At 39.1% G+C, this 16955-nt stretch overlaps 1 protein-coding gene across 2 annotated transcripts in view; it reads left to right on the top strand.

Annotated features, from left to right (window-relative positions):
- RYR2 (ryanodine receptor 2) overlaps positions 1 to 16955 on the top strand; it is a 390793-nt gene that overhangs the window by 224476 nt on the left and 149362 nt on the right. For both annotated transcript variants that reach the window (XM_078383124.1, XM_078383125.1), the window contains exons 32-37: positions 72 to 418; positions 2263 to 2377; positions 3691 to 3851; positions 6698 to 6857; positions 7163 to 7249; positions 15459 to 15685. In XM_078383124.1, coding sequence (XP_078239250.1) covers positions 72 to 418; positions 2263 to 2377; positions 3691 to 3851; positions 6698 to 6857; positions 7163 to 7249; positions 15459 to 15685 — 1097 coding nt within the window. The remainder of the gene's footprint in view (positions 1 to 71; positions 419 to 2262; positions 2378 to 3690; positions 3852 to 6697; positions 6858 to 7162; positions 7250 to 15458; positions 15686 to 16955) is intronic.

Raw genomic sequence — 16955 nt, 5'->3', positions numbered from 1 at the left:
ATCTCCACAAAATTGGCATTTAACTTTACATGTTTTCATTAATTTTACATTTTAGTTTTTGCATTTGATAGGTTACAAGAATAGATGGAACAACAGACAGTTCCCCATGCTTGAAGGTCACACAGAAGTCCTTTGGATCACAAAATAGCAAAACAGACACCATGTTTTATCGTCTCAGCATGCCAATAGAGTGTGCAGAAGTCTTCTCAAAAATGCCTGGAGGAGGAGTGCCAAGTTCCAGTCTTTTTAGCACAAAGAGTGAAATGGATGATTTTGATGCAGATTCTGACTTTGAAGTCCTTATGAAGACTGCCCATGGTCATCTTGTACCAGATCGTGTAGAAAAAGAAGCAGTAAAGGCAGAGTTCAATAACCATAAAGATTATACACAAGAGAAACCTTCACGCCTCAAGCAAAGGTCAAGTGACTTAATCTCATTGGAATATTTTAATAATACTATGAGTATTCAAGTGCACAAGAATATATACTGTTCTTTCTCACAGTGTGACTGAATTTGCATATGAAAGCTATGTAACCAAGTAGCTATGGCAAGAGCATCCGATTTTAAGGATCCTTTGGCCAGAATTCTCTTGGCTTACTCCTTTACTTTCCCCTTTGAAGCTGATGGAAAACCCTTGAGCAGTAAAAAGCAAAATATTTAAATAACATGAGGCTGATGACTTACGTAGCCACATTAAAGCCATCAAAGTGGTGAATAAGTGGTGCATAACCTTCATTACACTCCTAGTCCACTCTGATTGTGCAGATGAACAGTGTCCAGCTTTGGGGAACAAAAAACATATTTATGATTGGTCATGTGTGCATACTTTTTCTACAATAGTATTTTGGTCTCTCCTATCAATTTTATATTAAGCTATGGACGAATGTACTAGTTGTGTCATTCATAAAACAGATAGAAATAAAGAGTTCCACATAAAAGGCAACTGCTTTGTCAGGTTAAAAGCAGCAAAAATATATATGTTGTCCTTACAATATTAGATAGTACAAGATTCATAAACTGTGCAGTGGTTAAGAAAACAAGTCCTGGTTCAACAGCTTTAAAGCTTTACTGCTTTAAAATGCATAACCAGCCATTCAATATTCCAAAGATGGCATGCAAAACATAAATACAGAATTGCAAATTCAGTAAAACAAAATATCATATTAAAATGGTATAGCAGAATATATAGCTAACATATATAGTAGGCTAAAAGAGCTAGGAATAGATAGAAGTTCACAAGGAGCACGAGTGAGGAAAGTGCTGCCCTCCAAATGTCACTGGTCTGCAGTTCCCATGATCTTTGACCTTTGGCTCTGCTGAGAGACTTACAATCCATAAACATTGGTGAGCCACATTGCCCATCACTGAAAAATGGGTAACATTTTGTTTTGGGTGTGATAGTTCTTGAGCCCTGCTCAGATCTTCAGGTGTATAGGCTAAAGTCTCTTCCCTCAAATCACGATGCATGCTAAATGTAATAAAAAGTTTTTATATGTCATATTTGAGGGTAAAACCCTCTAAGAGTGCCTTCTAGTAACAAAATGATTAAGCTTAGAATCTGTCTTTGAATTTTCACTGGGCAGGTTAACTCTCAATATGCCATATTTGAAAGTGGAGTGTGCACGTGCAGGATATGTGGGCATGGGACCTTCATGCACATTTACTTTCCTCTTCCTTTTGAAAAAAAAATTCAGAATAGGACTTCTGGAAGTTCCAAGATTCTTAATTCACACAGATTCAAGTGTGTCCCATCAATAGGCAGACTGGAACAGATGTATAGAACATTCCATCTTGTGTAGCATGTTAGGTTTTCTGTGAAATATTTAAGGATATGCATGTAAACTTTTTTTTAAGGTGAATTTTGGAACAGGCACAAAAACATTTATCGAACAAAGAGGAAGCTTCTAATTTTTTTGTTTTTTTGCTTGTGAAAATAGAATAAGCATGGATTTACATCCCTAATTCAAAGTACAAACATTTTTCTCCAATGACTTGAATACTTAAATATTCTGATAAAAGATTCATAATGGAATAGTGTATATTATCTTGGGTCTTTATGAAGAATATATAGCTTAACTGGAACACAGCTAAGTTTCCATATCTTTGCTGCTTCTTTATCTTTAAAATATATTTCAGTTCCTTGTTTGATGTCCATGAACAGCTTTTATCAAAAGGATATAATTGTTTATATTTATTGGCTATTTAATTAAGTTCACAGAAGTGCTAGTTTATCTCATCTTCTATATTTTGATATATTACAGATTTATGCTGAGAAGGACAAAGCCAGACTACAGCACAAGTCACTCTGCAAGGCTCACAGAAGATGTCTTGGCAGATGAACGAGATGATTATGATTTCTTAATGCAAACATCCACAGTATGGCAAATTAGTATTAATATTTGTAGCTTTTGCCTTCTTAGAGGACAGTCAAATGTTCTTGACTTGATAATACACATACAATTTTAAATGATCAGGCACATTAGAAACACAATGTTTTCTTTTTTAAAAAAAATACTGTATGTTATGTTGGTTACTTAATAGTTACCATTAAAATCATGGCCAAATCTTGTTGTGGCACTTACACCAGTATGCAGAAAGTGACATCCACTCAGCAGCGGATAGCCACTGATTATTCTCACTACAGTTACTTATTGTGTGCAAATTGGAGAGCTCTACACATGACCTGGAATGCAAGGGTTCCACGTCATGTGCAAAGCCACCTGAGTCATGCAGAAGGAGAAATCAGATGAGGAGTCATGATGGAGATTTTAAGGAGCAACAGTTGGCCTTTGTAAGGCTGTCATTTCCCTTATTGTCAGTTGAAAGACAGGTCAGTGAATCGGGATGCAATATGTAATAAGTGGGATTATAGTTCCCCACAAAATTTAGGTTCACAACTTGGGTGTATCCATGGATTCAGCCCTGAGCCTACCTGCCCAAGTTTTTTGGATGGCCAGGACTGCATTTTTATTATTAAGTCTAGTGGGCCAGCTGGGGTCATTCTGGGAAAGTCTAATTAGTCCACAATAATTTGTATCATTGTTATGTATTGTTTGGATTACAGTGGACCCTTGACTTACATACGGCTTGACTTACAGACTTTTTGAGTTACAGACTTCTCTGGCCGCAAAATTTAGGTTTGACTTGCAGACTGAGATTTGACTTACAGACCAGAAAAAAACCAAAATGGAACAAAAACGGCCTGTTACGGGATTAATTGGTTTTCAATGCACTGTATGTCAATGGAGACTTGACTTACAGACTTTTTGATTTGAGAACCGCCTTCCAATACGGATTAAGTTCTCAAGTCAAGACCCCACTGTACTGTAATGGGCTGTATTAGGATATATTGACTAGTTCTTGGGAACTTCAATAGTTTTAAAATATGGTGGTTGGATTGTTGGCCAGAGACAGTTATAGTGAGGACAGAATTTTTCTGCTTGAGCTGCTTCACCGACTACTGGTCTGCAGCGGCTGGTGTTCATTTATTCCATCACCAAAACCAGAGAATTCAAACAATTTACAATGAACATTTTAAAATTTGTGCTGACTGATAGATTAAGCAACAGCAGAGTGAAGAAAAAAAGAGTTTTGATTATAAGTAATCTTTTCTTTTTATGTGGGATAATAATTATGTATGACAATAAACTAATAACAAACTTAATATAAAATTTAAAATCTCTTTACAGTATTATTATTCTGTGCGCATCTTTCCTGGCCAAGAGCCTGCTAATGTCTGGGTGGGCTGGATTACATCCGACTTCCATCAGTATGACACAAACTTTGATTTGGACAAAGTCCGTACTGTTACAGTCACCCTAGGAGACGAAAAAGGGAAAGTTCATGAGAGGTTGGTTTTGTGAAACTAAATGCTTACATCATGTTGGTGAAATAATTTAACAGATTTAGAAAGATGTCACATTTAATAAAGTTCAAGGTTTTGCCTGTGTACCTTGACATTATGAGTCGTCTGTCTCATACTGAGATATTAAAATATTGAAATACATTGGTTTAAAAACATTATTTACTCTAGTGCTCTGCATCTCAACTCCTCAAGTTTCATATTTTCTCATCAGAAAATACTTCTATTTGTTTCTTTACTCAGCCCCATCAGATTGATAACACAGGCTTAGATTCCAACCTATGTCAGTTTTCAATTGATTAAAGCTTTATCAACAAAATCATCAGAAAAAGACAGCAATAAAGAATATGACATCAGAATTGTACAGTCTGCTCATAAGATTTCATATTAATGCTTACAACAGACTACAGCAATCACATGCCAATGCTCAATCATTGCAAACTCATTATTAAATCACAAGAGAAGTGTGATTTCTTGTAGGCAAATCAGGAACCAGAAGAGTTGTCTGTACGACATACGCATTTCTGTTCCCATAGCGCTAAAGTTAATCGGCTGGGTTGTAATGCTGATGTGCAGAAAGGACCATGAAATTTATGTTATTACTAATCATGACTGACACACCCATCTCTCAGTCAGTTATGCTGTACGTATTCCATAACTTGGATGCTAGGATAACTTGAAATAGTTTTTCTAAAAAATGTTTCCTGTTCCATCTTTTTTGAGGCAAAAAAGGCCCTCTCTAGGGCAGTGGTTCCCAACTGTGGGCCCCCAGATGTTCTTGGATTACAAATTCCAGAAATCCTGGCCAGCACAACTAGTACTGATGGCTTCTGGGAGTTTTAGTTCAAGAGCATTTGGGGATCCAAGATTGGGAATAAAGTTTGGTAGGGCTTTTAGGGAGAGTTCAGATGTCAGTTTAACTGGGATTGGGGCATCCTGTCAGACCAGTTAAGCTGACACTTGAACTCTCCCTAAAAGCCCTACCAAACTTTATAAAGTTCCAGAGAAAAATCAGGACCCTGTGTTTGTCAGATTTTTCCTTGGAGGTTATCCCAAAAAATAATTAACTCTGGAATGAAGCCGCACAATAATTAACAATCATATCAAAATTCAAAAGTCTTGCAACTATGAAAAGTTGCAAAGAAAGAACCAGTCCAAAATCAAAACTTAAGTTGTAGGCAAAAATAAAATCCAATCATATGTTGTTTATTGACATCTGAGACTCACAGTGGCATGAAGTGTGATGATGTGTTGAATTTCTTTGTGTGTGTGTGTGTGTGTGTGTGACCTCCTTATATTTATAATTCTTACAGTTATTCATACTTATCCCCTCCCACACACACACACATTTGTAAATAATCTCTAATGCTGAACTGATTGGTCTAAAAGGGTACCAGAAACTTTTCTTTCAAAAGTTTCTTAAGTTAATATCATTATTAAGAAAAGAATCCCTGCTGGCACAGAGATCCACACCAGCGGATATAATCATTATATCAGACATGTGCAGAACTGGAGTCATTCATACTATGAGCATGTGTAGTTAGTTGCTAATAATACCACAAGCCACAGTAAACTTTTACAGAAAGAAATAACAAGATAGATTACCTTACCTAGTTCTAAAGCACATCATTGCAGCAGTACATGTGCAATTTAATTTTAGGACATGATGGAATTTTTGGTGGCAGATAAAGCATTTTGAACATTCTTTAAGTTATAGCTGTTTGTGAATGCCATATGTCATCAGAATAGCCATTTTAATTAAATCTGTATATGAAACTAAAACTGCTCAGTGTTTTATAACAGACACTGGTTCTTTCTGATGTTAAAATACACTAATGGGATATATCACTGTTCTGATTTGTAGGTTGTGCCTGGTTTTGAACATTGCTTCCAGCATCATAAACCACAGTTTATGAACTATTGAATGAGTATCAGGGTCACATGCTCCTTTCCTTGTTTCTCTTTTCTTCCATTTGTGTGTGTTTTGTTTTGCTGCTTTATTTCTGGCTTATATTGACTCAGTTTTTTCTGACTTTATGTCAGTTTAAAACCCTGGATTTTTGCTTGTTAATTGACATTAATCTAGAGCTTCTCAGTTCTCTTCTATTATGGAATTCTGAATTAATATATATCCAAATAAATAATTAAATGGTATGTAGAAGGAGGAGGAGGGGTATGGGGAAACTTCTTAAGTCATAGTTTATGAAGAATGGAACATTCATCCAAATCAGGCCACAGCAGGCACTGCAGAGAAAGTTAGTTTAGTATTGTACTATTGTCATAAACTGGAATTAATGACACTTATTTTAATATCAAGATTTACCTAATTTATAAAGTATTTAAGGAAGTGGACTTTGATGCCTGAACACTCATGCTGAAATAAAACTGTTAGTCTTTAAAATGCTACAATATTTTGCCTCTTGCTTATTTTTGTTTTGCCAGTCTGCTGAGACAGTCTGACTGTTTCTTTGAAAATTGTGTATTCATAAACTGATCCATAACTAGAGTTCTCAAGGCAGCATTATCAGAATAAAAACAAAACAAGTAAAACATTGCATTCACTGACTACAGTGAAATAAATGTCTCTAAGCTGCAATGTATGTGGACATCTGTGCATGCAGGATGCTTGAGGAAGTCTTATGTAAAGCTAGAAATACTCTGGTAATGCAGTTGGAATTTCTATTTAATATATAGATTTTTTTAACATGGAGAAGATTAAGATAACACATTTAGATGGCTAGATGTACAGTAGAGCCCAGTGGAGCTTTGGGTCTTAGCTTTTAGGACATAGCACACCATAATGTCTCACATACTATCAATCTTTTGAAATACAGTATCAAACGGAGCAACTGCTATATGGTATGTGCAGGAGAGAGCATGAGTCCAGGGCAAGGACGAAATAACAATGGATTAGAAATTGGTTGTTTGATTGATGCTGCAACTGGTCTCCTGTCCTTCACAGCTAATGGCAAAGAATTAAGTACCTATTATCAGGTATTATTATTATTATTATTATTATTATTATTATTATTATTATTATTATTATTATTATTATTATTATTATTATTATTATTATTAGTAGTAGTAGTAGTAGTAGTAGTAGTAGTAGTAGTAGTAGTAGTAGTAGTAGTAGCAGTGTTACTAGGTTGACATTTGTCTAACATAAGATTGAAAAAATATATTTTAAAGTATTCATGAAGCAAAAACAGTAACTCCTGCAAATTGCATCCTCAAGAATGTTTACTTCATGCTCATAAATACCTTCAATGGTGATACATTTTTGTCTCTTCGTTATTTAGGTTGAACCAAGCACTAAATTATTCCCTGCAGTATTTGCACAGGCTACAAGCCCTAATGTTTTCCAGTTTGAGTTGGGAAGAATAAAGGTAACCTTCTAAAGTATTTATTTTTATACTAGAATACTGAATTTAGAACCTTTTTGTACTAGAAATTTTCATCAGGTTCTGAACCCTTTAGTGTGATGCAAAGTGCTGTGAAGAGCACTGACTCTCCCTCTCCCTTTCTCCCTCATGGGTTCTTGAATTTGTTGGCCAAGTTTCTATTCTGTAGCTACTCCAGGGAAAAGGAAATATATGCAGAAATACTAATGTACAAATACTCTCTGCATTTGAAGAAGTGGATTTTGATGCACAACTGCTCACACAAAGATAATTCTTATTTTTTTTTTTAAAAAAAGATAAGTCTTAAACATGTTACAGTCTTTGGCCCTGTTTTTTTCCTGTTTACTTTTCCCAACATGCTGAGACAGACTAACATGGTGACTTCTTAGGAAATATCAATAAAGTGCTGCAAGAGTCTTACAGTGTTGATTTCAGCTAGTTCTTCGTGGCCTCTGTGAATCGCACTGTGGGTGATCTGCAACTGCATGGAGCCTCTTTGGACTATTCTAGAGCTTCTGCGGTGGTAAAAAAACACATTAGAATAGACCCATCCCCCTTGGTTTAAGTACCTTGGCGCCAGGACTCTCTCTTCAGTTTCTTTCAACCATCGCGTTGAAAAGCCTTGTACGTCTATCTTCTGTGAGTCTGAAAGTGAAACAAGTCTTTTTTTAACATTTTATTATTTTTATAACATACATACCTACAGCAAACAACAACATAAATACCTACAAAACAATAACACATAAAACTAACAAAACATACAAGACTAACAAGACAAACATATAGATGGGGAGGTATTTCCCATACCAGCTTATCTATTATGTAAGTTCTGACTACAGAAATAATATATCCATGTGCAAGGACAAGCAGATTCAAGAACAGTTTTTACCCAAGTGCAGTATTGAGTTTAAATGTGGGGCCATAGGTTTTTGGTGGATTTTAATTGCTGAGAGAAAACGGGGTATCTATATTTGGATGGTGAAAGTTGTGTATATTTTAACTTTTTTTTGTAGTGTTGTCCAGTTCTACCTTGGGGAAGAGCACCTCATTTCGTTGCACCCACTTGTGAGCGCAATGACAAATAAATTTCTTATGTCTTATGTCTTATGTCTTATATTCCACATCGCTATTTTATACATCTAATTAAGTATCTAACCTCCTAAATTTGTAATAAATGCTTTAAATTCTCTCATCTGCATTTCCATCCATCTGTCTCTTTTCATACACATTCCTCATTTCCTCTTTAAAATTTCTTATCCACCATAATATCCACACAGGCCTGTTCATTCCTTGATGATCTCCATTCTTATATACAGTAAACTATGTACTGTATCTAATCTTTTCAGCATAATCCTTCTTGTAGTTCATACATATTTGATATTTTCATATACATGCCTTAAAACAAAACATCCAATATTATTATTTATCATCATTTCTAAAATTTATAAATCACCTATGCTTGTCTAACCTTAGGTTTCATGTCTGGCCAAATTTGCTTATAGTATATTAGTCATGTTGCTTTATATATTAATTATATCTATCTTAAACCAATTGACTTCTATTATTTATTCAGCAAGTAACTTCCCCCTTTCTGATTTTTATTTATCAGCTCCAGTGTCATCAAACCAAGATTGGCCTCTTAATCTTATCAACATTGTCACTATTATGGTCATACATATCTAATATCTCAATATACATGCCTCACAAGCAAAGTATTTTCCAGTTTTAAAATGCCATCTGTAATATTTCTTTAAAACATTTTCTATGCGATTAACTAATTTGATCCCAATATAGTCAATGTTTGGGTTTTGGAGCAACATAGTATGGGATTCCTGATTGTAAATTCCTGCCCTGAGCTTTATCCATCCCTCCCCCTTTACGTTCTTTACATTCTTTTCAGCACAGTCTTGAGATACATTCTCCCTTCCCCGCCCACCTTTTGTTTTTTTTAGTCATCTTTTGAAGAAAATGAGTCTTTTTCTTCTTTCTCTCTGACTCTGGTTCTTCAGATCGTACAAATTACTTGCCTCTCTCTGACAACAGTGGCTGTTTCGAAGACTGTTTATTGAGGATCTGGTCAAATAATTTCTCCTTGCTCTCAATCTTTTCATGCAAAGCAGAAAAAGTCACTCTCAAGTCAATTTTGGTCTCCTCCAATTGCATTTCCAAATGATTAATTATGTAACTCTGACATTCTTGAAGCAGTCCCAGTAAATAATCCATTGCAAGTTGTGGTGGTGATTCTCCCCCACCTTCCATGGCCGTAGCAGTCAGCAGCTTAATTACTCAAATTTCCCACATGATTTATTAGCTAGTCCATACTTAAAGTCTTACAAGGGGGGAGACCATGGATGTTATTTGATTTGCTGACCACCTTGTAACCGGATACAGAGCCACTAGGTTAAATTATGCAGAGTTATTTAGAGTTCTTTAGTCCTGACTTTATAAATTTATGAGAAGCCAGTTTCTCTGGGAGGGAGGGTTAAGAGAGAAAAAGAGCAAGTTGGTTTTGTTTCCATGCTGTGGCATAGTAAAGAAAACTCTGATGTTACAAGCATCAACCAATTTATGCCGCTTGAGATCTCCTTCTCAACAGCTTTCAAATAGCAGATTTGATCTTTTACTTGCTGTAGCTTATCAACAGATCATTAATCTTTGTTCTGCAGTCAGATAATAAATTTCCAAACCTCCCCTTGCCGAGCAGCTAACTCACCATGATGGCGACTTCACGAGACAGATTGCGTGTAGGAAGGGAACTCTTCCAAAAAACAGACTGCCATTTGAAATTCAGCAGTTCCAAAGCCCCCACTTGCTAACAAGTCCCACTCTCCCTCTGGGGGGGGGGGTCCTCTGACTCGTAGTAAACCCAGGGGAATCCAGAGCCCTGGAATTTCCCATGTTCTCGCTGCTTGTTGCTCCTCCTTCTTCCAAAGTGAAATAAGTCCTTTTTACTCCTGAACTTTAAAATCTTTTTCTCTTTATTAGTATTCAAAGATACATATACTGTTTTTACTTTTATCTTCTCTGTGCCTAGGTTTCCAGCCATCGCACCCCCCCTCACTTCAATTTTTCTTTTCTCTTTATTGTTCATTGCCCCTTTGGGCCTGTTCAAGCACTGCGTGATTTGTGATAACAAGGTCCCACTATTGGATGGTCACGCAAAATGCTTTTTTTGTTTAGGTGAGGTGCATCAAACCTCCTTGTGCTGCCCTCATTGTGAAAATTTCAAATGATGAGTCCTCTGTTCTCACCTACTTCGACTCAAACTGCGCCTCTGGGAACAGTCTTTGCAACCAGCAAAACCTATGGCTCAAACTACATGTAAAACCACTTCACAAGCCAAAGCCATGGAAAAAGCCATTGCAGAATCATCGAAACATTGTTCCTCCACTACTCCATCTCACTCTGATGCGCCTTCCACTTCATCAATAACTTCTAAGATGCACAGATTTAAACAGCTGACATTGAAAACTTTGACATCGAAGCCTTCCGAAAAGCGAAAGTCTCCCGATTCAGTTCCTGGTCCCCCGCAACTGGATCTAAACAAACCAAATCAAAGACCCTGTCAGTACCTCCGCAGCAGGTTTCTGAACCCGGCGATTTAATTTCTGTAGGTTCACCCTCTGATAATGAAGGACGCCCATCTTATCAACTGGTTTCTCAGTCACCGACATGGGAAGAGTGAGTAGACTGTCTTACTTCCTCGCCTAATAGTCCCCAGCATTCTATCTCTCCTCCTAATCCATCCACTGATGCCTCCCTAGAGAGAGAGGATCCTGGGCCTCAGCCGGACACTGTGACATATTCTATGCCATTGGGCCAGCCCCCATGGCCACCGACATTCTATTAGGTGCATCGAGCGTATGAGGCAATCCCATAAGTGCATGTTGATCAATCCTGCACACTGCATGCTCATCGGGGAGACATTTGCCCTGATCAGTGCTTCTCTAACCTGCTGGCTGTGGATGCTTGACCAGCTGCCTCCTCCGGTCCGGTATTAATATCGTGTCAAAAACCTCCATCTTGACAACCTTCTTTGTTGGCCTTGTCACTCAGAGGCACGCAGCCATCATATGACTTTTCATCAACCACCAGTGAAAATCAGGGCAGTTGAGAAACTTGCTTCCACCTGCGAAGCATTTGCAGCCCCTGTGGCTACATATTTTCCAGCTCAAAATGATGGAAATCACTCCTCTTGCTCAACATCCTCAGCCTCAATTTACTCTACAGACCTATCTATGCATCCACCAAATTGGTCTCAGCTGCCTTTTTGACACCATAGAGACACTGGTTCCGATATCGATGATCCTCGATATCCATCCCAGTCCATGGACTCCCCACTTCGATGTTTCTCGGTTGCTAGCCCTCAACAACAGCACCAACTTAGACACACAGTCCGTCAATATCAAGACACAGACTTCGACACCGAGATCTCATCTGGTTTTCTTCCATCCATGAACACTGATATCGGTTGACAACTCTCGACGTCGACAAATGTCCATGGACATGCCACACTGTTCAGTGCAGACCACCATCAACATTACTATGATCAACATTCTCTCAACACCGAGGACGACCAACTTTCTATTGACTCCAGGTTTGATCCTAAGGTCTCAGAACATTGTTCTTGACCGCAAACTCCATCTGTGCTTCTCACATCACCAGATTCCGACCTTGCAAATGTATATCCTCCGTCCCCAGCAGAGGATTTCCAAACTTACGCTCAACTCATGATCCGCATGGCGAAGTCATTGGATCTTCATATCCATCGCCCCACAACCAAACTGGCGGATCACCTTTATGATCCTGTTCCTAAGGACAACTATGCTACCGTCTCTTCTTAACACTTCTCAGCGATCTTGGACTAAACCAGCCTCCTCTCACTCAGTCTCAAAAAGAATCAATAATCTTTATTGGATACATGACCCTGGAGCACTTTTTCTCCAGAAACAGCCGGCCCCAAATTCGATATTTGTTGAGGCCTCACAATTGCGATCTCAACACCGACAGTCCCTTATCCCACCTAACAAAGACAGTCAAAGAATCGACTCTATGGGCATGTGGTTTTATTCACTGGTGGCTTTTACTATGAAGATAGCTAACTACCAAGGAGTTATGGGGGCATATCAACGCTTCCTTTGGGATAACATGGCCACTTTTCTTGACTCGATACCAGAAGACAAAAGAGTATTAGCACAAACCTTCTAATAGGAAGGTCTCTGTGTCGCCAAACAGCAAATGTTATCTGCCAAACACATGGTAGACACCATTGCTAAATCCATGGCTACCTCTGTCATGCTCAGACGTTTCTCCTGGCTACGAACCAGCCTCACGGAAGATGCCCAAGCATGTATTGAAGGCCTCCCATTTGATGGCACCAGTCTCTTTCATGCTGAAACTGATGACATCTTAGAAAACATTCAGAAGAAATGCTCCACTGCCAAAAGAAGGGGCATCTATCCCACTTATCAACAGCACCCCCAACGCAATCAATGGAGGTGACCTTACAATTCCTACCAGAGGTTCCAACATGAATCCCAACATCAGAACCTCTACACACCATACTTTAAACAACAACAATACAAACAAAAGCTTCACCAGCAACCTATCCAAAGGCACAACGACCACAAACCCAAACATCATGTTTGATGTTTTCTTGACCGAGATCGCAAGTCAACCCCCTTTCCTCTGTAAACACTCATCAACCTGGCAGTCCATCACCACTGACACGTGGGTTCTTTCCATTGTCCAAAGTGGATTTCCATCAAATCCCTCCATTGTACCACATTGTCACTCCGCTGTCCCAAACTTTACAAGAAGAGATAAAAAAAATTACTCATCAAGGATGCAATAGAACCTATACAACAAAACAACAAGTTTTTGTCTCTCGTTATTTCACAGTCTCCAAAAAAGATGGAGGTTTACAACCTATTTTAGACCTCAGAGAACTCAATCAATATGTCATCACCACTAAATTCTATCCCTTCTCAGAAAAAATGACTGGTTCACAGTCACAGATCTATGAGACACATACTTCCACATCTCCATCCACCCCTCCCACAGACAGTTTCTTCGATTCCAACTCAGGCCCCAAGCCTACCAATTCAAAAGACTTCCTTTTGGACTGGCAACAGCTCCCAGAGTCTTCACTGGTTCTCAGTGCTACACCACCTGTCGTCCAACGTCTATCCCCTCCCCTGCCTACCAGACCTCCTCATGCAAAACAACTCCCGATCCTTCATCCCGACTTACCTGCTCTGCACCTGGCAGCATAGAGGATTCCCCTTCCATCAAGCAAAGAAGCCCTCAACTAGAAAAGCTTGCCTGTATAAATGGAAAAAATGTCAATCTTTTACTACAGCTCTTTTCCTTCCTGCCATCAACCTGTCTCTCTCCACATTTCTCCAATATTTGCTCCATCTCAAATCTTCTGGTCTTTCTCTCTCATCTATTAGAGTCTATCTCTCAGCAATCATCTCGTACCAACCACCAACCTCTCCAGCGGCTCGATTTTCAGACATCCCACGTTCAAGCGCTTTCTTAAGGGATTGTCACATGCTTACCCAGACATTCACCTGCCCTCTCGACAATGGTCCTTGACCTTAGTCTTGCAACAACTCACTAAACCTTCGTTTGAACCGCTAGCCTCAGCAGCTCTCCATCTACTTTCCTTCAAAACGGCCTTTATTGTTGCAATTACTTCAGCTCGCCGAGCAAGCGGCGTTGTGGCCCTATGCCATGATTATCCTTATATACAATTCTATCCTGATAAAGTTAATCTGTTCCTCAATGTCTCCTCCCTCCCTAAAGTATTGTCTCAGTTTCATCTCTCTCAACCACTGGTCCTCCCATCTTTCTTTCCATCACCATCCACAACCCATGAATGACTTCTTCATACTCTGGACATCAGGAGGACCCTATCCTTTTATTTGTCACAAACGCAACCCTTTTGATGTTCAGCTCGCCTCTTTATCAGTCATCAACTTCCTAACAAGGACCAACAAGTCACCTCCCAGACAGTCTCCTGCTGGGTTGCCTCTACTATTTGGCCTGCATACCACCTTGCTTGACAGCCAGTCTCTCAAGCTATTTGCCGTCATTCCACCAGGGCGCTGATGACCTCTACAGCATTCCTATGTGGTGTGTCTCTCCCTGACATCTGTGCCTTGGCTATGTGGGCAAAACAATCTACCTTCGTCCAACATTATAGACTAGATGTTTGACAGAAGTCTGATGCGGCATTTGGAATTGCTGTTTTGGCTTCTGCCTTGGTGTGACACCCTGCCTCTGGGTAAGACAGCTCTCTAGTCACCCACATTGTGATTCACAGAGGCCACGAAGAAGAACGGCAGGTTACTCACCTGTAATTGTACTTCTTTCAGTGGACATCTGTGATTCACACATCGCACCTGACCTCCCCTCTGTCACTCATTGCAATATTTTTCTCCTTGTGGTGGTTGACACAACTGAAGGGAGAGTTCTCGTGCCAAGGTACTTATACTGAGGGGGAGGGGTCTATTCTAATGTGTTTTTTGCTACCACAGAAGCTCTAGAATATTCTGAAGAGGCTCCGTACAGGTGCAGATTACCCACAGTGTGAATCACAGAGGTCCACTTGAAGAACTACAATTACAGGTGAGTAAGCTGCCAAGTCTTAGCACTCAACTTGACATGGAATGTCCATTTCATGATAGAATTAGTGTATGCTTAGTCTAATCTAATACAATCTCATCTGTGTCAGATGAGAATGGATGACATTTTGTACAAAGCTCTTATGGGGGGTGGGTTATATAGGGTAATTATTTCATTCTGGCCCATTTTCCTGTTTCCGTTGTCTCCGCTCTGGAGCCTGCTGTTTATTCTCCAGTGGAAAGCTCATTGCTAGAAATAAAGCCCAACACATTGAGTCCTTTTAGAAACATGCCAGGATTTCTATTCATAGAGGCTGTCTTTTTCAAACCTTAAAACTGTTAATCCTTTCCTTCCTTTCATTTTGACTAAGTAAGATTATACAGTTGCAAGAGAAAGATAATGGGATGTGAACTACAATTTGTAAAAGAATGTTGGCTCTACATGTTAACGCAGCCAACACAGTTCTCCAAATTGCAGCTATGTAGTGTAAATGTTTTTGGCATGTTTGTTTCAAGTACTGAATTCTTTAATCTGTCAGCTCTGCTTTGCTCTCTCTCTTCAGAATGTGATGCCATTGTCAGCTGGCTTATTCAAAAGTGAGCACAAAAACCCCATTCCCCAGTGTCCTCCCCGTCTCCATGTTCAGTTTTTGACACATGTGCTTTGGAGCAGAGTGCCAAATCACTTCCTAAAAGTTGATATATCACGGATCAGTGAGCGTCAAGGCTGGTCAATCCAGTGCCTGGAGCCTTTGCAGTTTATGTCCCTTCACATCCCAGAGGAAAACAGGTACAGTACTCACTTCTCTCCTTTTACAGATGAGAGTGAAATACTATTGTATATTTGATGCACATCTGTGACATAATATTTCTGGGAAGGTTTAGTGTTTTTTATTATTCTATTTATTTTCTCTTTTCTTTAAATGGCTGGTTGACCAAGGAGTTTTTTAATGGGAGAATATTATTCTGTGTTCGACTTGCATTTTTAATATTGTTCTTACTGTTTAATGTGATAGTTGTTTAAACTAATATATTTGGAAAGTTTTAAACCAAAACTTCTGAAATATTGTAATACAGTGGTGCCCCGCATAACGAGCAATTCATTTAACGACGAATCCGCATAGCGATGTGTTTTTTGCAATCGCAAAAGCGATCGCATTGCAATGTTTTAGATGGGAAAACATCGCTTTGCGATGATCGGTAAGCGTTTCGCTTACCGATTATCGCATAACGATGTTTTTTAAACAGCTGATCAGCAGTTCCAAAATGGCCACCGGGTAAAGAAAATGGCTGCCTGCAGTGTTGTCGCACCCTTTCCTCGCTTACCAGGCAGCGAAAATGGCGGCCGTATGGAGGATTTTCGCAGAACGGTGAGTTTTTTGCCGCTGGATAGGTTGGTGGTTGGTACGAGATGATTGTCGAGAGATAGACTCTAATAGATGAGAGAGAAAGACCAGAAGATTTGAGATGGAGCAAATATTGGAGAACCATGGAGAGAGACAAGTTGATGGCAGGAAGGAAAAGAGCTGTAGTAAAAGATTGACATTTTTTCCATTTATACAGGTAAGCTTTTCTAGTTGAGGGCTTTTTTGCTTGATGGAAGGGGAACATAGGAAACTGCCTTATCTTGAGGAAGACCTTTAGTTTCTCAAACTTGGTATTGTCTACATGGGCTAACAGTGGCTCTTCAGGGTTTCTGACAGCCATTTTACCTGGAGGTGCCAAGACCTTCTTGTGTTCAGAACACATGCGCTATTGTGAGTTATAAACCTTCTCATGGCATTGTTGTGCACTGATGAGTACTAATTTTGTTCAATACAAAAGGTGCATGAGAATAAATATTGAACAGCCATTAACCACAGTTTAGAGAGTATAGAGAATTGTGGGGCTTCTGACTGCTCTCCTTCTGAAAAGAGCTTGCTCTGCCACTGCTCAAAGACATTTCCAAGGGTTCTTTTTCATATGTTTGTTGTCCAAATGAGAATGATCAGAAATCTTATCTGGACACTTGGACAAACCTCCTGATGCTCTCTACATTCTGGCTCATAGCAAACTAATGT

The sequence above is a fragment of the Pogona vitticeps genome, chromosome 1, assembly GCF_051106095.1.
Source record: "Pogona vitticeps strain Pit_001003342236 chromosome 1, PviZW2.1, whole genome shotgun sequence".
NCBI classification, from domain to species: Eukaryota; Metazoa; Chordata; class Lepidosauria; order Squamata; family Agamidae; genus Pogona; species Pogona vitticeps.
The sequence above is the reverse complement of the archived record's forward strand: the minus strand, read 5'-3'. Positions and strand labels throughout refer to the sequence as shown.